The sequence below is a fragment of the Cynocephalus volans genome, chromosome 3, assembly GCF_027409185.1.
Source record: "Cynocephalus volans isolate mCynVol1 chromosome 3, mCynVol1.pri, whole genome shotgun sequence".
NCBI lineage: Eukaryota > Metazoa > Chordata > Mammalia > Dermoptera > Cynocephalidae > Cynocephalus > Cynocephalus volans.
In genome coordinates, this window is record NC_084462.1 from 116,640,488 (window position 1) to 116,664,858 (window position 24,371).

The 24,371-nt window shown below is 35.7% G+C and overlaps 1 protein-coding gene across 4 annotated transcripts in view; it reads left to right on the forward strand.

The window, feature by feature from the left end:
• NUBPL (NUBP iron-sulfur cluster assembly factor, mitochondrial) overlaps positions 1 to 24,371 on the forward strand; it is a 227,801-nt gene that overhangs the window by 177,696 nt on the left and 25,734 nt on the right. For all 4 annotated transcript variants that reach the window (XM_063090625.1, XM_063090627.1, XM_063090628.1 and 1 more), the window contains 2 exons: positions 1,615 to 1,708; positions 18,506 to 18,591. In XM_063090625.1, coding sequence (XP_062946695.1) covers positions 1,615 to 1,708; positions 18,506 to 18,591 — 180 coding nt within the window. The remainder of the gene's footprint in view (positions 1 to 1,614; positions 1,709 to 18,505; positions 18,592 to 24,371) is intronic.

Consider the following 24,371-nt stretch of genomic DNA (forward strand, 5'->3'; position numbering starts at 1 on the left):
TTATTATTTAAAAAATGTGATTATATGGAAAGGTATATTATGCATTATTAAGTTTTAAGAAGCAGAAGATGGAATTATATACACAATTTCCACTTAGGATAAAAAAAACCAAAACTCAAACCTTTGCATGTGCTCATTTATTTATTCATTCCTTGAAAGAAAACTTAGTAAGCATCTCCTGTATATACATTCTGTGCTAAGGTGTTCTATCTCAGCTTACAGTTTAGAAGAAGACAGATTGTGAAACAACAGTAAATGAATGATACCCTTCTCCTCACTCACTGCTCTCTGGCCATATTAATCTTTCAATTTCTCAAAGCTAATAAGCTCTTTCCTTTGCACATTTTACTGTCTGCACAATGCTTCTTGTATTATGAAACTGGTACTTATATATTTATTTGGATGATTATCTGCTTAATATCTGTTTATATGTTGTAAGTTCTGTGAGGGCAGGGACCATGACATCATTTAATTATTAATACCTAGTTCAATGCCCAATACACAGTAGGTACCCAATAAACATTTCTTGGATGAATGAATGAATGAGTGATTAGGGGAAGTGCATAGTAGGAACACTAACTGTGAAGTATGCATAAAACAAATGCACTTCACAGGGCCTGGTTTTCTAAAGCCTTGCCATTTCAAATATTGACCTTTATCCTAAAAGTGGAAGAGTTTTAAACAAAAAAAGTGTCACTATCAGACTTGCATTTTTAGATGGACTATTTTTCAGTGTTGTTAGGAACAGATTGGAAGGGCATTGCTGAAAGAGAGAGATTGGTTGGAAGACTTTAATAGTAATAGGTGGTAGTGGCCTTACTTGGGTTCTTGGCAGTGGAGAAAGAAAGAAATGGATGCATTTGAGATGGTTTTAGAAGACAAAATAACTGACTGTGGGCAGTGAGGGAAACGGAGGAGTTAAGTATGATTCCAAGTTTCTGCTTTAGGCAACTAAGAGGGTCCTGGGTCATTCACCAGGACAGGGGACTGAGAGGGAAGAACTGTCTGAGGAGAAAAAGAGCCTAAAGACATATTTACATTGAGGCTGAGCATTAAGGACTTGAATTTTCTAGGTATAGATACTTTTAAAAAATGCCTGGAAAGAAATAAACAAAATGTTAGTAGTATGGAGACTCTAGTTATATTTTAAATTTTTTCTTATTAATAAGTTTTGGTCTTCATTATTAGTTTGTTTTATTTTTATGTAGTAAAAATAATAAACTTAAAAAAATTATATTAGTGTAGGAAATGCTATACCAAAAAACCTGAGACAAAAAGCTAAGACCTTCTTAAGCAAAATGCGGGCTATACCCAGTGAAAATAAATGATTGGTCCTGAATAGAAGCCCACTGTGAAATGGGTTCACTGTTGGTATTTGTGTACAGGTCATCTGGAAATTTAAACTTATCATTCAGAGAAGGTCTGCTAGAAGCAGTGAGTGTCACTTATTCATCCATGTATCATCCTTAGCCCTCAGCACAGTGCCTGACACCTACTGATGGGTCAAGTTATAGCGGTTATTTTAGATTTGTTGTTCGCACATTAATCTTATTTACATCACTATTCACTAGAAGTGTTATACAATGATGTTATTTATGTCATCTTGGTTTTTAGGTAGATTGGGGCCAACTGGATTATTTAGTTGTTGACATGCCACCAGGAACCGGAGATGTGCAGTTATCGGTCTCACAGAATATTCCCATTTCAGGTAAATCTTAAAAAATTGGAAGTAATCTGTGCTTTCTTTGATATGTTGCTATTGCTATACAGAAAGACAAACAATGACAGGCAAACATTTTTATCTTAAAATCATCATTTATAAGTTTTTCATTAGAGATCAGAAGCATAAATTGAATTTTTCAAAATATTACCAGAATGAGTATATTTACAAAAACATAAAGACACTTTCAAATGGTGATAATATAAACCTGTGTTCTAGAAGAGCAGTAGCACTTAAGTAGTATTTATGTAGAACACAGCTGTTTGGTTCACTACTGTCCAGCACTTATAGTACTTGTACATGGTAGGTACTTAGTAAATATTTACTGAATGAATATTGAATAAGAGTAAATATTAGGAAAGTTGGTCTGTGAGGAAAAAATACAAAGTGTGTGTTTTTCCTATATTCTTACTTAGTAACAGCACAAAAGACTGACTAACGTGACCAATTGTGAGGATTTCTCCCCACTAGGAAGGAAGTAACCAGTTCTGTGGATACTAGGGGGGGTCCCTTCAATTCAGTTCTGACATTATCTACCTGGAGATAGCATCAGATTCTACAGGTTGAGGGCTCAGTCCCCAAGACTGCCGACCCCACCCCCCAACTTCTGATGCCACACTAAAGCTACAGGTTGTTTTGCCTTGCAGCTGACCAACTGGCTATAAATTGGGGTTCCCAAAAGTCCCTTCTCAGGTTGGATTGATTTGTTGAGCAGCTCATAGAATTCAGGGAAACTCTTACACTTTACCTGTTTATTGCAAAGGATACTTTAAAGGATATAAATAAGCAGTCAAATGAAGAGATACATAGGGCGAGGTCTGGAAGGGTCCGAAGTGCAGGAACTTCTTTCTGTCCCTGTGAAGTTGGGATATGCCACTCTGCCATCAAGTAGAGGCGAAAACCCCCATGTGTTCACTGTCTGGAAGCTCTCCAAACCCAGGCTTCTTGGTTTTTTATGGAAGCTTTAATTACGTAGCAACAATTGATTAAATCATTGGCCATGGTGAGCATTTAACCTTCAGTCCCTCTCCCCTTGCTTGAGGTTGGGGTGGGACTGCCTTGGTCTTTCCTGTGACCAGCCCCTATCCTGAAGGTACCTAGGAGCTGCCAGCCTTCAGTCAACTCATTAGCATACAAAAAGACAGCACTTTGGAGATTCTAAGGATTTTAGAAACTGTTTGTCAGGAGACAAGGACTAGGAGGACCAAATATATACTGTATTTCAAAATATCACAATTGGCTTTTTGGTAAATACAACTATGGGAGAATTTTATATTGTGCTAATTATTTAACGTTAAGGTCAAGAGAGCAATGAACATAATAGCTAACATCAAGTACATAATACTTTAATATGGTAGTGGATATCTTTTTTGTAATTTGGAATTTAATCTGTTTCTAAAGATTTTCTGATCTTTGCAGATCAGTCATTTATTGGTTATCTAAGCGATATCATTGACATCAGCCCTTTCGAAAGGTTTAGAATCTTAAGTTTTTGACAAGATATACATTTTGCTTAGAAATATCAGTATATCCTCATTAATATGAATATTTTTGATGTTTGAGTATATTTGTAACCTTACTGGAGTCTGAGGCTTTTTCTTTGGTGAGGAGGCTATAAAGTATGAGATGGGAGTAAAGTAACATATGAAAATAATCTATCCTTTTTGTAATCACTGTACTGTATAGCCTGCTTTTTCTTTGTTTTAAGTAGTTTTGAAATATTTTATATTGCTTAATTTTTAGCTTATGCTGTACCTTAAATATGTCCCCTTAATTTCATGTGTTAGAAACTGAATCCCCAAATTCATATGTATTTGGAGGAGGGGTCTTTGGGAGGTTATTAGGATTAGATTAGGTCATCAGGGTGGGGTCCCCATGGTGGAACTGGTGGCTTTACAAGAAGAGGAAGAGACCTGAGCTGGCATGGTCTTTCCCTCTCCCCATGTGGTGCCCTTTGCCATGTTATGACACAGTACAAAAGCCCTCACCAGAAGCTGCTACCATGCTCTTGGGCTTGCCAGCCTCCAGAACCATGAGCTAAGTAAATTTCTTTTCTTTTCTTTTTTTTCCTTCTAAATTTTATTTTATTTTGTCAGTATACAATGTGGTTGATTATTGTGGCCAATTACCAAAACCTCCCTCCCTCCTCCCTCTCCCCCCTCCTTCCCAACTATGTCCTTTCTGTTTGCTTGTCGTATCAACTTCAAGGAATTGTAATTGTTATGTCTTCTTCCCTCCCTCCCCCCACCGGTTTTTTTGTGTTTATTTATTTATTTATTTTTAGCTCCCACAAATAAGTGAGAACATGTGGTATTTCTCTTTCTGTGCCTGACTTGTTTCACTTAATATAATTCTCTCAAGGTCCATCCATGTTGTTGCAAATGGCAGTATTTCATTCGTTTTTATAGCTGAGTAGTATTCCATTGTGTAGATATACCACATTTTCTGGATCCACTCATCTGATGATGGACATTTGGGCGGAATTCCAACTCTTGGCTATTGTAAAGAGTGCTGCGATGAACATTGGGGAACAGGTATACCTTCGACTTGATGATTTCCATTCCTCTGGGTATATTCCCAAGAGTGGGATAGCTGGGTCATATGGTAGATCTATCTGCAATTGTTTGAGGAACCTCCATACCATTTTCCATAGAGGCTGCACCATCTTGCAGTTCCACCAACAATGTATGAGAGTTCCTTTTTCTCCGCAACCTTGCCAGCATTTATCGTTCACAGTCTTTTGGATATTAGCCGTCCTAACTAGGGTGAGATGGTATCTCAGTGTGGTTTTGATTTGCATTTCCCGAATGCTGAGTGATGTTGAGCATTTTTTCATATGTCAGTTGGTCGTTCGTATATCTTCCTTTGAGAAATGTCTATTTAGCTCTTTTGCCCGTTTTTTAATTGGGTTGCTTGTTTTTTTCTTGTAAAGTTGTTTGAGTTCCTTGTATATTCTGGATATTAATCCTTTGTCAGATGTATATTTTGCAAATATTTTCTCCCACTCTGTTGGTTGTCTTTTAACTCTGTTAATTGTTTCTTTTGCTGTGCAGAAGCTTTTTAGTTTGATATAATCCCATTTGTTTATTTTTCCTTTGGTTGCCTGTGCTCTTGGGGTCGTATTCATGAAGTCTGTGTCCGGTCCTACTTCCTGAAGTCAGTCTCATAAATTTCTTTTCTTTATAAATTTCCCAGTCTGTGGTATTCTGTTATAGCAACAGAAAATGGACTAAAACACTTAACTAAATGTTTGTTGAATAACATTTACTCCTCATACCTTGAAATGCCTATTGCAGGCTTCCAAAATACTTCTGTTATTCATATGGATAACATGAACAAAATTGGACTAAAGTATCATTTATGCCCTGAGTAGTAGCTTGGTACCTTGAAAGAGTTTAATTTAGTTCACAAAGATAAACTGCTATCCCTGAGCAATTTTTTGTTTCCTTTTGTTTACTCAGGTTATGGTGCCTCTGTATGGACAAGATTTATGATTAAGTTACTCTATTTGAATTTGTATTTACACTTCAAAACCAGCAGCGTATATAGATGGGGTTAAGATTTCTTCCCTTTTCTTTCTTACATCCTTAAAGTTTCTTTCTTATATCCTTAAATGTAACTAGTATATTTATTTATTTCCTCTGATGAATCTGCCCTGTAATAGGTGATTAATATTACATGAGAATAAGACAGCATTTTTTTTGTTGTGATAAAATATACATAACAGTTCAGTAGTATTAACTACATTCACATAGTTGTGCAGTCATCACTAATGTCCATTTCCAGAAGTTTCATCTTCCCAAACTGATACACTGTATCCATTAAACAATAACTCTCCATTGCCCCCTCCCAAGCCCCTGGCAACCACTGTTCAACTTTCAGAAACAGTATTTTTTACATTAAGATTTAGAAGACCAAAGAGGAAAAAATATTTTTAAAGATTGCATTAAACAGAAACCTAAATATGATTTTATTACTTAATTAATAAAATTTTCGATCAACAAAAGTTTATCAATATGTAAGGTAGATGCTAAGCACTGTAGAGGATCCAAGAATAAGTAAATCAGTCTTTCTCCTAGACTAGAGTTCCTTACCTTTTTTTGACTCTCAAACCTTTTTTGAGAATTTGATGAAAGCCATGAATTCTCTCCAGGAAAATGTACTTATATATACAGAAACACTAATTTTATGTATATTTTCAGGAGGTTTACAGTCATCAGGTTAATAGCCCCAGCTCTAGGAGATAGAGCAAAGTAAGGAGCAGGAGAGAGTGGCTAGTAAGAAAAGAACACAGATAGCTATAATCCAGAATATGAAAGTTGCCACATGAGAGATCTAAACCCTATGATATGGAGGTTCAAAGGAAGAAGGGTCTGTGAGTTTGAGGGGAATGTAAAACAACTCATGGAGATGGGACTTAAAGAATAAAAATGATTCTTGTAGCTCATTCACGATAGTACCATACTTTGTTTTATATGCTTTTTTTTTTTTTTTTTTTTTGGCATGAGGAGGAGAAAGCCAAAATAAAACTCCTACTGTTGTATAATTCTACTATAGAAACAACATATATTTCACTTCCCAAGTCTAATCTATTTAAAAAAGAAGTAGGGCCAGTTACTAAAGATGCTTTTGAAAATACACAAACTTAGTTATTTCTAGACTGTGGAATTAAAATTAGTGTTTATCAGTACTTTCTAAATTCTCTATAATGAACATGTAATTTTTATAATTTTTAAAACTTAATTAAAAAAAAATTCTTTAAGGATAGTAGATTTCTGCATGAAATGGTACCATGGTAGTTGCCTGTTGATGATAAACTGCCATTTAATGACAATCTTCCATACTTTAATTTTTGTGTTTAATTATCATAGGTGTTATATTATCCTTATTATCTTATATCTCAGAAGGGTTAAGTAACTTTCTCAAGATCACACAGTTACAGTATATCATAGCTAAGAGTCACATCAGTTCTGATTGAGTTTAAAGCTTATGCTCTTAACATCTGTGTCAAGCTGCCCTAATGTAAATCCCAACAATGTTTGACTCATTGATTTTCTGAGTTCAGTCCTAGTCCATTCAAATCATTTAGGTTGAAATCATTCTAATCTGGGTGATCCCTGATAAAAATAAATTTACCCATTAATATGCCTAAACCTCTGCACCCTTATGTGATGAATATCCAACCAATGTTCTGTATTGGTGCTTACTATATTCAGTAATTTTTTTGAGTCCTGCGAGATTGTTTTGGGCCTCTGTAACTCACACTTTCTGGGAAAGTTCTGGAGGCAGTCTAAAAGCAGTTTCCTTCGGCCTTTATGAGTAGAGCCCCAGGCAATTCTTTGGAAAACCACTATTATCTTTGGGCTGATCCATATCAGTCTTGAGCATTTGGCTAGTTTCTAGACACAGTGGCTCCCTTTATTGAATTGTAGCAGTCAGTGTTAGTGCATTCATATTGTGAGTTATTATGTCTATATTAAAATTGATAACAATGAAAAGACTAGATTTTCTATGGTAAACATGTATTAATTTTATAATTAGAAAAATGGCAAACAAAAATATCTACCAAAAAGGATGTGGGAGGGGAGTTTGGGATGGGGGGACCTGTAATTGTGCCTGTGTGTGTGTGTGTGTATGTGTGTATTTGTTAAAATGTGTTTGTTAAGGGCTTAATGCCTGAGGTTTGGTTTTATTTAGGCCAATGTTATTTCACAACTAACATATCTAAGGAGATACCAAAATTGAACCAGCTTCCAGGATTTAGAGGGAATGACACCAACTGAAGAGTTGCTAGCCTGGCTGAATCATGGCTTTCATTAATTTACATAATTTGGAGTCATGTCTGCCCTTCAAGATTTAACTAAATTATCTGTTCTCTAATTATAAACCTAATTTTCCTTTCCTTTATTATCATTGACTTTAGGGCCCTTTTACGATACTCTGTGTTCTACCTCTTCTTATGTTCCATATCCCATAAAGCACATAAGCTCTTGAGACTCCCATTTGAGGCTCCCCGTGATTTGACTTCCTTCTTATTCTCACTTAAACTCTTTCATGTAACCTGGGATCCCTCCCCCAGAATCCCTGTGTACTCACTGCCTCTCCTTTTTCCCTTTACTTTCCAGAGTCTCTGTCTTTACGTACATTTGAATGTCTTTCCTCCCCAATCAAATCCTGCATAACCTCTGAATGCTTTCTAGTTTAAATGTCTGCTCCATGCCATCTTCCTCAAACCCTCAGTTTGGAATCATTTCTCCCTGTTTGGAATTCACATAGCATTTTATTTGGACCACTCCTATAGCACTTGTGATGTTCTTCATTCAAACCTGCATACCTGTGTTATCTTCCCTAGCAGACTTCCCTCCCAGCCTCTGGAGGGCTAGGATCTGTTTCATTCATTTTTGTATTTCTCACAGTACCAAACTCATTGCCTTTATGTAACTACTCAGGAAATGTTGAATCAGCGTATGAGTGTTTTTTTCTGTGTGTCTGTATTATCTTCCCAAAACGGCTGTAGGCTGCATAAATGCATGAATTTTTTTCTATTTATGCCAGTATCTCTTAGAGTACCTTGGGCATTAGCTTATGCAATTAATATTGACTGAACAAATGACAAAGCTAGTCTGACTAGTTATCAGTGTTTATGTGGAATGGTTTATCTTTTCTTACCATCTTGCTAATTCATTTCTGTGATTGCTGCCCCACCACTGCTTTCACCCAAGAGTTTTTTTCTATGTATCTGTTAAAGGAAGCATTTCTTAAAAACATACATTTTATTTTACTCCCCCTCAAAGAGAAAAATACTTTCATTTTAGGTGTTTATTTATGTTATGTTTTTTACCATACTATATATAATATCCTTTTGGTCAGTTGATACCTTTTAATATTCACTTTGTTTTAGTGTCCGGGGTAATAGTGTGCATTGGGAACTTACTGTTTGGTTGTGTGCAGGCTCTGTGTTAAATTATTAGTGAGAGTTGGTAGCATTGCTCCATCGTAAGATAATAAGAAACTATCTTATGTACTTGCAGTAATGTTTAGCAAGGTGCTAACTACCTCTCTGACTCTTTATCCTTACCTGTGGAGCACCTGCCTATCCCATAGACTTGTAAGGATCAAATGAGGTAATGAATGTAAAAGCTCCATCTAAATGTGTGGTGTTTTTAGAAACTACTTGAACACTTTTTAAAAAGAGTTTTTTGGGGGAAGGGGGTCATGAAATATGAATTAGAATCAATTTTGCATTGCTCTAAGCCATGTTGAGAATAAAATTAAATGTTTTATACTTGGAAAGAGACATTCTTTTGGAAAATTCATAGAGGCAGACTCATAAAAGAAAAAGATCCTCTTTCTGAATGCTAATTAGCAACTCTTTTTATGTGTTCCATTTTGTTCCATGGGATGGTTGACAAGCTCATTATAACAAGAAACTTTAAAGAAAAAAATCATCCTCTTTGTGTTAAAACTGTTGTATAGCAACAACAGAGATAAATGTGTTGACAGCAATATTAGTGGCTAATGATTTAAATTTGAGCTTACATGGACTACCAAATCATTACATAATACAGGTATAAACTAGAACCATACCTAGGAGTTGTAGTAATTGCTAGAGGGAAAGTAGACAGGATAAGGATGGGAGATAACCAGTTAGAGTCCTTGGATTTGTTTTTGTCTTATTGAACTTGCTAAGGGGAGAAGGCAGAGTTGTCAGTGCTGGATCTATTTTATTATTTTTCTTCTCTTTTTGGTTAGCGATATAGTTTGCTGTGTGTTTGCTTATTGTTTGTTTAACTCATAAATCAGTTGTTGCTATATACTGAATTGGGTAGATTCCAGGGTTGCAATCTGTTTTGTTTTTGTTTTTCTTAGTGCATACTGATGCACTCTTAGGAATTTTTGAACACTTAACAGCTTTTCCATAATAGAATAAGATTAATATTTCTTTGAGAAACATTATAATTTCCTTGACAATTTTGAAAATATATGTACTGTTCTGGTATTTTAATTCTAATAGATATTACCTAAAATATTTTTCTTTCTTCCTCTGCTATAATTGAAGTCTTCTATATGACTGTCTGAAGACTGTCTTAATGTGATGTTAGCTCTTGGAATTAAGTGAAGAGTTTATGTATTTTGTTTTTCCGAAGACTGGAGAGTTTAAGTAACTTATTTATATTAAGGTGCTATATTAGTCAGGGTCCTAGCAGGAAACATGTGACACATCTTAAAGGGAATCAACAAAACAGAGTTTAATGAAGGGACTAGTTACAGAGGTGTGGGCAGCATTAAGGAAACCAGCAAGAGATGATGAAGTACCCAGGGACTAGTGGCAATAGAAGTTGTCCTGGAGACTGCTGGAGCTATTAAAAAGGGCTACCTGATGGAAGCCATGGCCACTGCCAGAACTACTGCAAGGTGGGAGGGAATGGCATGCGAGGGAGGTAATGATACTGAAGTTTCTTTCTCCTCGCACAGTCTCATCTCTTCTTGGTACCTCTTAGTGGCAGATCCCCATTAGGAGCCAGAGGGCAAGGAAACTCAGATGATGCAGTGTACAGAAGCCAGCTACTGGGACACTGATCAGGACAGAGAAGGGTGGAGAATGAATCTGGGCAGAGTTTGAGGGGGTCAGGGAGGAATAACCAACATAGCATCTCTTCATGGTCATTATTATGACTGTGAATTAGTGGTTTAAGACAGATGAAATACAAATCAAAGGGACAGGATTTCTGCCTTCTAAAATTTGCAAGCTAATATAGACACCAGTCGTACAGACTAATTAGTGAAAATTCATATGATCACAAGGCAAAATTGTACTGTAATTAACTTATGAACAGAATATTTATATTGTAGATAAGCAGTGATTGCCAGTATGTTTTTTATAGTGGGGAGTAAAGGACAGAAGAGTTTCTTTTGTTAGGGAAGAAAGTTCCCCTTCACTTTATTAAGTAAAGGTTAGTGTACAACTGAAACTTTTGGAAATTGTTCTATAATACAAAGGACAAAGCTGAGTAGTTGAGAGGGCATCCATTATGGTCTCTTCTTTGTTCTATCTTTCTCTTTCTTACAGGGAATGGCAAAAGAGGCACAAAAAACAGCCAGGCAGTTCTAGTGTGGGCCCTGTTTTGATTTCTTATCTCCTGGATAGGGAGAAGTTACTGTGTATGGCAGTGCAGTCAGCTAGTTAATATGCTGAATATCCATGGGCTCAAGAAAAGCTGCACTAACAGTCTGGTGTTATACTATGATAATGAGGTGATATCCTTTCTTCCTGTCTAGGACCCTTCCTGTCTGGACCCTATAGATAGAAGGAAAGCCAGAGGACTTTCTGCTTCTCATTCGTTTAAATAAGATGGGGTAGGAATTTTCAGTTAAGCTACTCTAATATTTCAGTCGTCGTTTAAAGTGAAAGGCATTTACTGCTTGTGAAAGATGTTGAGAATACAGCCACAGTGACTGAACTCCTATTCACTCATCAGAAATTCTTGAGAAAAAACTATGCATGTCCACCCTCATATTTTCCCCCTGTCAGCATCAGATCACTTGGCTTAATCAATTATTTCTTTTATGGTAACACTCTTTAACTGCCAATTTGAAGAGTGGTTTTTGTAATGTGAAAACCTATTGGGGATTGGAGGATCAGAAACTTGTTGTTGCTGCGTTAAATAAGTGAATAACCATAGGCCATTACTTGAAATAGTTTCCTTGATTATCTGGTATTTACTCTTAAAGGAATATAGTGATTTCACTTAGGTAAACTAAAATCTTTTATTTTTTGCCAAATAACTGTTTTTTCTCTTCTTAATTGTTTTCAAATTTACTAGAGTAATTCTTTAAAGACATCTAATGCTAACTTCTTGGAAAACCATTGAAAACTCAAAGAAAAATGTTTGGCTATGTTGGATTTTAGTGCTATGTTTCTCCTACAGTTTTTCATTTTATAACGTCCTCAAACTGTAAAGCTAGAGACATGCTTGCACCTTAAAGGTTGAAGACTTAGGTCATAGTTTTTCCTAGTATTAAGGGATATTCATCTTCATTTATGTTTTTAATTTCTAGAATGGAATATTATAAGAGACAGTCAGTTTTGGAATTCTTCCAGGTGCACCATCTTTCCATGCAAATGTTGGGCAGAGTTATAATTAGTGGATACTTGGGGAGAATTACATTATGTAGAGTTATTCCTTTATTCATCAAATTATAAAAATTCTTTCCAAAATAAACTTGTTTTTTTGTTACACAAATTGTAACCAACTGTTAAAGACTAGAAACTATATTCGGAATTTTATTTTTTAAGGCATTCCTGGTATTTCAGTCCAAAACTTCAGTCCTTGTTAGATTGGGAATCAAATTTATAAAATTAAGTATTATACCATTGGCTAATGAACAACAACATTTCCAGGTGGTCTTCTAGCCTGTGTTTAAATAGGAAGCTTCTCAGATAGTTCATTCAGTTTTGTAGCTTAAGAATTTCTGGACTTTCCTTTTATGATATGCCAGACAGCTAAAATTCCTTAATGTCTTAAAGTTCAATAAGTGGTATAATGACCAGTATGTAGTCAGGTTCATATTAAAAACTACTTTTAAATCCACTAAACATTTATATGTAGAAAAAGTACAAGTCCCACAATCTAAAAAGTTTTTGCACTTGGTCATAGATGTTAAACATGTGATCAGGATCTGAGGTATAGTTCTGAAGAATGTCTTTGCATATTAAATATGACAGTATTTGGAAATAGACTAAAGCTTTCCCTCTATTTCCTGAAATATGCCTGTTTAAATAAAGTTAGGGTTATCAGACAATAACAATTCTCCTCTCTGGAGTTTCTTTTAGAGAAAGAATGTGTATAAAAAGGTATGTGTTCCATTATTAAACAAATAGCCGTTAGTAGTGGCTCACTGCAGTCACGGGCAGGCTGAGCTATACATGCATCTAACAGAATTTGAAATGCAAAATATTAAATCTTAGAGTTCAGCATGAACAGAAACAGAAGAGCAAAAGAGCTTTCTGAATAGTAGAGACATACGTGTGCAACAAGTAGGCTCCCCGAGGTATTTGCTGATCAGCATAAAGATGGATTCAGGATTGGAAAGAAGCAAGGATTTTATCTTAACTTCACCAGAGACATCAGAAGAGGATAGGGGAGATGACAATAAGAGAGAGAAAAAGAGAAAGAGAACATGAACACAGGATAGAACTGCCTGGTTCTATTTAAGCTCTTTAAAATCTGGAAACCTCACTCGTCTCCATTGGTTCCTTAGTGAACTTAGCCTGGATAGCCGTTGTTAATTCTTTGTAGCATCATTAAGGTGCAGTGACTGGAAGCCCATTACCTGTTGACTCCATTATATTGAAGAACCAATCTTTGTCCCTAAACAGCAGATATATATCCAGATTCCTTTGACAGACTTGAATTCTTACAGTTCCAAAGTACACACACTCTTTCTCACCAGAAACTTCGAATTACTGTGGTTTCCAGTATTTATCGTGTTTGATAATTCTTTTTGGCAGCAATTGACATAATTTCCTAAAGCAAAATTCATTTCTGAGATTGATCTTTAAATTAGCAAAACATATCCTCTTCATGACTATAGTCAATTCTCTACTCTGTTGAAAGCAGAGTCCAAACCAATATGACTCATCCAAGAATTATTTATATTTTCTGTTGAAATACAGTCTGTGAGTATGTTTGAGGTGAATTTACCTTTTAAATCATTTTTTTGGTTTTTTTTTTTTTTAAAACGATGATGGGTAAGGGGATCTTAACCCTTGACCTGGTGTTGTCAGCACCACACTCTCCCAAGAGAGCCAACCCGCCATCCCTATTTAGGGATCCGAACCCATGGCCTTGGTGTTATCAGCACCACACTGTCCCAAGTGAGCCACGGGCCAGCCCTAAATCATGTTTTACTTAAGCTGATTGATATTAGTGAGCATTTCTTGATCTTATAGCAAATAATGTTTATAATTCAGGAAGTTTGGGGGTAAGAGATGAGGAAGACAGGTGAGAGCTAAAATATACCAAAGCCAATCTACTTATAGTTAATAAAAAATTATAAATATATTTGGCATTGTTTATGTTAAGCCAGCAGAAATTGAGTGATTATTTTCTTTTGCTACAAATGTATCTCCAAATAAATCAATGAAAATCAGCAGCACTAAATATTAAGAGCACTGTGAACATTAAGAATAGCAGTTAATTTTTTTAAAAGTCATAGTTGACTTTACAATTCTTGAGCACGTCAATATAAGGTGTAGCATTATTCCTCCAGGTATAATTCCAAGCAGGTTTTGTTGTACGTGTTTTTTAAATTACAACACTAAAGTTCACAATCAACTATGGGAATTAGATACAATCTAGGCCCTGGAGACTAGAATGCATAGTTGAGTAGTTCCACACTGATATAATTATGATCAGCCTAACATCTAGAATAATCAGTTTTAAATGTTTCACTACTCTGAATTCTGAACCAAATCCAGATATGCAGTTATAAATAGATTTTCCTCTTAATAGTCTGGAGAATTAACAATTAAGACAATACTCTAAATAATTATTTTGTAAAATGTTTATATATTTGCCAGAGTCTGCCAGACAGTTAACCTTTTATAGTAAATCTCAGCTGATAAAAAATGATTTAAAAAGATCACAAGTTGGGAAATAGCATTTAAACAATATTATTTCATTGTTTGGACTTAGACATTTACTCTAGAAAATGGATAGAGAATTCTCTATGGGATTCTTGAGATAGGCATTTTACCCCCAGAAAATAATTTCATTTATTACAAACTAAACATTCTTTTTGCTGCTGCTGACATTTCCTTATGGTCAGTAGAGGGAGCACAAGTTTTCTAACAAGCTCTCCATCGCAAAACTGAAGTGTCATCAGTGATGGTATAAAGGGAGAAAATTCTAGACCAGTTCATATTAGTTCATGTTTTATGAGCCATGAGAAAAATTACAATTTACCTTGTAGAAAGTTGAAAACCATTAAGATAAAATGTATGATCAGGTTTTGAAGACTGCATTTCAAGCTGAGAGATATATTAACAAGACATAGTTCCTTTAAAATTTAAAAATCTGGGTTAAAATGCATAGATTGGTTAAGATTCAATTTTACTGGAGGTTTTGTTTGTTTGTTTTTTTTTTTGTACTTTATTTTCTTATCAATTCTAAGGGTCATTACAGGGCTGTCTGAAATGATTATTTATATGACGTACAAACAGTCCCTGACTTAGGATGGCTCAACTTTATGACAGTATGAAAGTGGTAAGCATTTTGTAGAAATCATACTTTAAATTTTTATCTTTTTCTGGGCTAGTGGTATGTGGTATGATACTCTGTCAAGATGCCGAACTGTAGGCTAGTGTAAGAGTTCTGAGCACATTTCAGATAGGCAAAGCTAAGCTATGATGTTCGGTAGGTTAGGTGTTTTCAGTGCATTTTCGACTTACAATTCTTTCATCTTATGATGAGTTTATCAGGATGTAACCACATCATACATTAAGGAGCATCCATTTTGGTAGAACAAAAGAAGTAGTGATTTATGTGTGGACCAGTTATGTTTCTGTATTCTTCAAAAAGGAATAGAATTTTTTTTTTTTTAGGACAGTATCCTAAAGGCTGATTGTATTGTGATTAAGGACTTGGTCATTAATTAAGAATATACATTTCAGCCAAAAAAAAAAAAAAAAAAAAAAGATCTTATACTAAAATATCTCACATAAATGTGGCTAGTAGTTCCTTTGGAATGTTTACATGTTTTGTGAGCATTTGATGGGGCATGGAAGATGATAGTCCTTGTCAAAAAGTTATTTTATGTTTGAATGGTGCCATTCATAATACTCTACAAAGAAACTCAGATAGCATGTATGCTTATTTGTGATACTTTGTTAAGGGTAAGAACAAAGGTTAATAGAAAACCAAGTCACTTGAATCTCTCTCTCTGGGATCTTTAGCTATCAAAATAATGTCCCTGACCATTTATAACATGTTCACATTCTCTCTCTCTCTCTTTTTTTTAAGTGGAACAGCTCTTTAAGTTAAATAGGACCAATGGAAATAGGTTCATTTTATAGAGGAGTTAACTGAGATGCATTGAGATTTAGTGAGTTATTCAAGGTGGTATAGTACATTAACACAGTCAACAAAACCAAAATCCAGAGCTCTTGACATGTAATTCAAGGAGTTACCAACTAAAAGTTTATGCTGCAGTAATCTAGGCTAGGTGATTCTGAAAAATACAGGAAAATTGTTTAAGTCACAGATCTTTTGTTAAATGCCTATTTTGTGCAAGGTATTGTGTCATTAGTTTTGTTTGATAAAAAGGTGAGAAAATCATAACGGCCCTCGAAAAGCTATATTGTATAGTGTTGATACACATAGTAGACAGAGTATTTAAAACTAACATGTTTATATCATATGAAAGCTAAGGGTACTTTTCAGAGCCAATACAACAGAGAATGCCCTATATACTAGTGTATAGTTAGGGAGAAGATTTGGAGGAACTAGCCAATGAGGTTCCCTGTTTATTTATGAAGAGAATAGCTCTGAGATTGAGGGTCTATGCTTCTTGGAGAAGGGAGCATTTCACATTCACTTAAATAAGATTACCGGGGCAGTCAGGTTGGGCAGGGATGGTTTTGGAAACTGTAGTTAAGAGGGAATGCTAAATCATATAATCATAGATGAAACCATGGAGACTATCTGGTGGAGTAGTTTTATAGCTAAGGAAACTGAGATCCACAGTGATTCTGAGTTATTTGCCCAAGATTATTCACACAGCTACCTGAGGCCAGAGCTGGAATTAGATCTCTTCCAAATGACTGGATATGAAAAAACAGTAAAACAGATTGATAACAGAATCTAGAAAGTGGAATATTGTAGAAATATATTGGATGTGTTTAGAAAAGTATAATTTTTGCAGAGATGAGATTTCTATCAGTCTTTGAAAGAAGGGAAAGAGAACTGTTGACTAATTTCTGGTTTTTTGGGCAGAGTAAATCAAAATAGAAGGATGTAGCAATCCATGGAACAGTTTGGAAAGTAGGATGAGGTGCCTGATAGCATATAGGAAAATGTTCTTCCCAGCAATTTCTGAGGCATTTTATTAATAATAGTACTAAACATAGTGATGATGATGATGTTATTATTAACAATAGCAACAGCTATCATTTACTGAATGTTAGGCCTCATGTCAAGCTTCTGTGTACAGTAGTTTATTTAATTATTTCAACCCTGTGACCTAAATATTACTATGCCATTTGGTAGATGGAGAACTGAAACTCAGATTGGTTAAGTCATTACCTAGTCACAAAGGTAGTCAGCTGTGGAATCAAAATTTGAATCCTGATCTGTTTGAATTCTAAAGCTAGGGTATCTCAAAGTTGAGTAATGAGTAGACCCTCCTTCTAAAGGAAAAATAATCTCATGCTCCCATACCCCATATTAACTTATTTTTACTGTAAGGTCACTTACAGTGTTATAATTTATAAACATAAATTCATTTATAGCTCTTATGTAATTTAAAAAATCAATAAAATTGAAATTAATGACTAATGAGAAAGAAGAAGTTTTTGCTGAAATGAAAATGCTGATTGCAAGATGAATTTGTAGCTAACTACTATTGCACAGGTTCTTTTGAGTTCGGCATGCCTATATTGCCATGAGCTTTGTGATAACTTAGCTCTCCCACCACTTTTCTCTGTTCTAATTCTTCAAAATATCCTTTCAAACAATACTCTCTAGTATGATTTCACTTTCACTTGGTGTAATCAGTTATTTATTGTTAATCATGCATATGTTTATATTAGCCGTGACAGAGACTGCCACTTGGTACCATTTTAACAGTTTGGGACTCTGAAATGTCATGGCATTGTGTACTTAGAAGGTGATGGCTAGTCATGTGATTTATAATATGTTTATGTCAATTATTTTTCAGATTATCATCTAGAAGTGACCACAAAATTTAAGAAATTCACAGACTCTGCCAGTCATAACCAGGCCTTTGTTGTTTCCACTTAAAAAAAAAAAAAAGTTATTCTACACTTTCTCTCAAAACACTACGCCCTAGTACCATCTGGTTTCTGTAGGGTAGTAGTGGAGATCCAGGAAAGCCACCTCCTTCATTCACTTCAGTGCCACCTTAGTTCAGGCCACCACCATTTTGCATCTGAATTTCTGCCATAGCCCTGTTTTACCCCACCAAACTGTTCTCCACAGTGTAAGTTCTATTTTGAATATAAACTTTTAGGACTCAACTTAGGAACTACCCTTTTCTGAAAAATTTCCCCTATTGCTTCTTAACTCTTGCTTCCCCATATTTGTCATACTTCACCATCCTGCCTTCTTCAATTCGCTTTCCTTCATTTTCCTCCTTTATAATTCTGTAACACCCTGTGCATAATTCTGTTCTAATGCTTATTAGCACATTTTGTTGTACTCCTTGATTTTTTGGTCTCCAAAGTAAATTATTAAATTCTTGAAAGTAAGGCCTGCCTTGTGCATCTAGCACATTGCCTGAATGAGTAGAAAGTTCCAGTGATATAGCCGTGATCCTGAGTCACTGATCAGTCAGTTGTGATTTTAGAAGTGAGGAGTGAAAGGTAGGCAAGAGCAAAGTAGACATTTGCTTGCCTTTCTCATTCATTTATATAAAATTTATATGAAATACTTCAATAGTTAATGTAGTAGACCATTTGAGCATGTAAGCGACATAATGTTGGATGGAGATAATATCTCCATAAAGAATTAAAAGATAGCATCATTTTATTTATCTTTTGGTTAGGTGCTGTGATTGTCTCCACACCTCAGGACATTGCATTGATGGACGCTCACAAGGGTGCTGAGATGTTTCGAAAAGTCAACGTGCCTGTAAGCATTTACAGCTTCGGTATTGAAAGATTTGAAATTCTTCTAACTGAAGAAGCAAGTCATTGAAATATACAATCCAAGTTTTAAATTTATTCCTGTGTGTAACTCTTTATGAAATTCCTAGTTCATCTTTATGGTTACTTTAAAAACATACTTATAGGTGCAAACGTGTACACGTTATATTAATCAGAAGAATTCTAAAACATCCTTCAGGCATGAATTTTTTGAAGAAGTACTACCTCTCTCAGATAATTGCCGCCATCACTGACAAAATAAATAAATAAATAAAAAGTGTTTTAGGAAATTACTTAGATAGAATTGGATAGATCACTTGTGGGGAAACAGGTGAAAAAAAGATTACTTTTTCCCTTCTGTCTCCTACAGTTTAACTCATAGCCCATGGTCTTTAGGAGGTATTTCAGGATTTTCTGCTAAATGTGGCAAAATAAAAAAAAGTTAAAAATATAATGAAAATAGAGAAAGAATAATTAAAATCAGATGGAGTTAGAAGTGAAGTCAGTAAACAAATTGTATGCTCTTAAGGAACTTAAATACATGATAGAGGTATACCATGAATTTTCTAGCAGCCAAGGAGAAAGAAACATGGTAATGTTATAAAACTGTTCATTTCTACAAGGTTAAAAAAAGAGCTGGATGCTCAAGAGGAACAGAGCTGAGACCAGAGAGACATATCCCCTCTAGATTCTCGGAAAGAAGAAGCTGTATGTTATTATTGCCTTCACAGTAAATAGAGTGTTCTTCTTTCTAGTGTGCCTCAACCAAAGCAAGTGAGATTGTGCCTGAGTACAGTTTAGAGCAAGCATTTCAGTACAGGCCAACATGAGGCTTCTATCTGTGTGGCTCTCTAGTAGCCTTGCCTAATTTGAGAATAGATTTTAGAGCGTATAGAGCAGAGCTTTTTAAACTTCAGCCTGTAGATTAGCTTCAGGGGTCTCGTGATTCTGTCTCCCTCACCTCCCCCACCCCTAAATATATGCTCAGTGTGTGTTTGTTTTTGGTATGGAAAGAATGAATAACTTTCATCAGATTCTTCAGTGAGAACACGACACAGGATCAGATCCAATAATATATTAGAATGAATGAACTCTCAAGGAAGCTTTCATAAATGTTTATTTCTCAAAGGAGCTTCTGAAAGTATAAAATAGCATAGTAGTGGTGTCAAGGTGATTCTCCTCAATAAGTACCTCCTCTCCCTTGCCAGTTAGCATTGACAAGCTGTGGAGCTCTGCGTTGCAGAGCTCTTGGGAAAATTGAGAAGCCTGATAAGGAAGATACCTGCATGCTTACCTTCCAGGTGATCTGAGGTTATTTTCACTAGCAGGGGTAAACATTGTAATCAGCAAGTAGTTTAGGGCCAGTGTTCTATGTTGTGAACTTTAGCTTGGAAAAATTTTTAAAGCAGTGATAACCAAATGCCCACCTCAGACAGAAAATTGTCTCTTTAAAGCACTTAGTCTGAGCAATGTGACTTCCTATTGTGCCCTGTAAGATAAACTAGGTACAAGTAATGCTTACCCAGATAACTAAAATAAGGTTACTTAGATATTGGTTTTTAAAATATAAATCAGTAACAAGTTAGAGAGAAGGCTGTCTACCAAAAATTATGACACGGAGTTAACAAGTTATCTATAATCATTTTTGGGGGGCAGAAATTAGATAACAGGGCCAACAATCTGTTAAGACCACTTCAAGGTCAAGATAATAACCATTCTATCTGCATAAAAGTGAATGTTGAACTTCTCATTCTGTAAGGGGAAGATGGAGGTATATGAGTATGTCTAGCTCACTCAAAAGCACCATGAAATCCTTGAGGGAAAAGTTTTAAAAAGAGCAGGAGCCAAACCTTTTTCTTATCCCATCCCTCTCACTCCCTAATAAAAGATCATCTTTTATACCAACAGACCATTTCAACTGATGATGTCATTTGAGGTGACTATGGCTATGGGGCAGGTCCCACGTAGACTTTGCTAGTTGGGAGTCTGATGACCACAGTTAAGAAATTCATCATATATACCTTTAAGTTCTTATGTTATTTTCACTTACCTGGAGCCCTTGACACTGCCTTACAAATAAAGAGACAGTCAGTCTCATATTGTTCTGACAAATTTTTCTGTAGACTCTAAGAAAGAGGGTGGGATAGATAATCCCACAGAGTGGAAGAAAGATGGTCACTAAGTCTAGCTTAGGCTATAGCTTGGTGGATGCCACTGAAGGACAGAAGTTGAGGATATTAGCAAAGAAGTATCAGGAAGAACTATTCCAAGTGAAGTATCATAGACTGCATAAGGCTCATAGACTACTTCAGGGATTAGCTAGGGGCAAAAGAGCTGTTTGGAATCAGAACTTTAATGTTGGAGTTTAAGTTTGCAGATTGGAGCAGTTCTGGGTCATGACAAAGTCCAGGATGTGTTAATGGGTGTGGATTGGAAATGAAAGTCATTGGAACTGTGTAATCCCTCCAAGTTGGAATTAATAGTTCCTTCCTCTGGCTATTTGGACATCTTGTATCTTTATTATAACCCTTCTTTTTCACCCTTATGTTTTAATGATTTGCCCTCTGAACTGCAAAAAATTTTTAAGGAGGTAGAATGTCTTAATCATCTCTTAAACCTGCAAAGCAAGATAGATGTTCAGTAATGCTTGCAAGTGAATGACTGAGAACTTTTCCACCATGGACAGCCATGGTGCAGCTACATCATAAAGGGGGTCTCGGCTGTAAGTGGGAAGTGGATTTGATGACCTCTGAGATCCCTCTGGCTCTTTCTTAAGAGCCTCGGAGTCTAAGTAATGGTAAAGTGTTTGAAATTAGAAAGTGTTCCATAAATGCAAAGGAGATGTTATGCTTTGTTTATACCACTTTATTCCATTTTTTTCCCCTCTTGGTTTTTAGTCTTGCAGTGTTTCCCCGTTCTGAAGTGCATTAGTTACCATAGAAACAATGATGTCATTGGAATTTATTGGTATGGACAGAGTTTAGTAATGTCTGCAAGAATATTTTGAAGTTAATTTAAATGATTTCTTAACACTCACACTCAAGGCTAAGATAGGAGAAGGAAGGAGAGAGGTGAACTATTAAATTCTATGTTTTCTTCCTGAATTGATATCAGCTATGCCAGATTCATGATTATCTCAGTATTTGTAGGTAGACTTTTTAAAAAATAATAATGATGATGAGTAATTTATGTGTTGCGTTATTCTCATCCATTTCTGTTGCCTTCTTATACAAGAGAGTCCCATTCCCAGGCACCCTGATTTGGAACCCTTCCCCTACCATTTGAACTTTTGGAGTCACAGGGATTCCACTATCTAGCCCTTCCTTTTTTGGTAATCTTCTTCCCAGCTCCTGAAAAGTATATTAAAGTTTATATTTCTCTGTTTCCTTCTGCACATAAGGCTTCACCTTGTTAATTTGAATTCAACAAATAGCTATTTATTTATTCCACAAATATATTTTTAATGATATTGAGTGCCTTCTATAAGCAAAGTACTATGATAAGCTTCCACTGGTGATTTAAAAAAAAAAAAAAAAGAAGGATGAAGCCTCTTTCCTCAAGTTCTTGATCATCCTGTAGACTAACTCCATTATGATACAGGGATCCTAAATTCTGAGGGGCATGAAAACACTTTCTCCTGGGACTATCAATGACAACTTCTTGGAAAACCCATGATTTTTTTTTTTGGTTTATGTCCCTATAATTTTGCACATTTTGTTTATGTCCCTATAACTTTGCCTGATAAGTCATTATCTGCTAAAGTAACTCATATTCATTTTTCAAATCTCTGCTCAGTCATTACTTTCTAAAGGAAGCTTTTCTCAATCTTCCAGGAAAAGTTAGTAATCCTTTCTCTGAACTACTTGTACATATATCTAGTTGGCTCTTCTCCCACTACAGGTTTTACCTATCACTTTCCAGAGAAGAATGTGAGTTCCTGGATGGCAAGAAAACATGCCTTAAGCATTCTTAAATGCTGAGTTAGCTGGCACATAGCAGGCATGATAAATATTTTGATCTGGGGTGTAATGCCATCCACAATCTGCTATTCCCTTGCCGCCCAGCTCACAGGCTGCTCTGCCTTGCATTCTCTCTTCCACAGCCAAACTAGTCTTCTTCCACTGCTTTGAGGTTTGCACATACCGTTTCTCTCCTCGGGACCCTTGGCATGCTTGCTGTTTCCCTACCTGAGCACATTTTACCCTCACTTTTCACCTGGTAACTCCTTTTTATCCTTTGGTACTCAGATTAAACAAATGGCTCTTTCTCTGGGAGACTTGCCTTAGCCATATAATTTAGGTATGCTCTTTCTATTTTATGATCCAGTTATATTCTGTTTCCCTTTTGGTAACTGTTTTCACATTTGTTGATACTTTCATATTTACATTACCATACTGTCAGCTCTGTGAGTGCAGGGACCACCTGCCCCCTCTACCTAGAACATGTAGCTGCTCATTAAATATATATGAATGAATGAATGAATGAATGAATGGGGTAGAATTTTCATAGGGACTGAGGAGGGACAGAATTCAATCTGAAAAAGATGAGATAAGCACAAGTTGTATTCAGGTTTATTCAGTTTGTTTGTAGTTGAGGTAATATGTGTGGGGGTGTCTATGCTAGGGCTAGGTTTGATACAGCTTTAAACACCAGGCTAAGGAATTTGAACTTTCTTTGTAAGATTCTAAGAGGAGTCCATAAAGAAATCTGGATAAGAAGTAGACATAATTAAAATGGAGCTTTTAAAAATTTTAATTCGGTAGACATGAATAGAAACGATGGGAGCCAGGAAAACATGGAGGCAATAAGGAAGTGTTTGCAATGGATACCACAGGTTGTGACCCACCAATGGGTCATGAAATCAATACAGTGAGAAATGTGACCTAAGTTTTTAGACAGTATCAGGGTAAATTGCTCTTAGGAAGAGAAAATCTTATTTAATAAAGATTTGGTGTCAGTTATAAACACACATACATGTATATTTGTATTGGATCAAGATGTAAAATATTTCTCATATCAGTAATACAGTTAACAAAGTTGGAAAAACAGTGGTGTAGGTGTTAGGCAGTAAGTGTCTGATTTAGAATAATGACAGTGAAAATGTAAAGGGGAATGCATGTAATTGACATTTTGGAGGAAGAAATGGCAAGCTTGGCAATTGATTGCATAGGGTAGGGAGGTTGGACAAGGCAGAAATCAAAGGAATTTTTAGAGTTATGCTGCCACTAGTAAATCTACCAGAAGCTGATTTTTTGCTCAGGATGACAGTGAACTAGAAATAAGAGGTTAGGTACTCAGTCACAAATCCCTGCCCTTATTCTCTATGAGGGTTATGATTTAATACTGTTTGTCAAGGAAGAGACTGGTAGAGAAAATGATTTGATGCTGGCCTTTTAGCACTATTGACATCATAGAGAAGCAGACTTCTTATCATCTGTATGTTTGTAGCCTCTTATACGCAGATTTTTTTTTTTTTTTTTTTTTGGCACGTATAGAGCTATATTCTTTAATATTCTTTTGAGGTTACAAATTAAATTACTTTCCAAAGGCATTTTATATAGTTGTAAAGAGCATAGATCAGGAGTCTGCATTGTAGAGTTCAGATCCCAGCTCTGTCACTTTGTAACTGTATGATCTGAGTGATTTACTTATTCTGTGCCTCAATTTTCTTATTCATAATATGGATATTGTAGTAGGATTTCCCTCAGGGGGCTGAGATGAGAAATAAATGAGATAATGCACATGAATGGCTTAGTACAGTTTTTG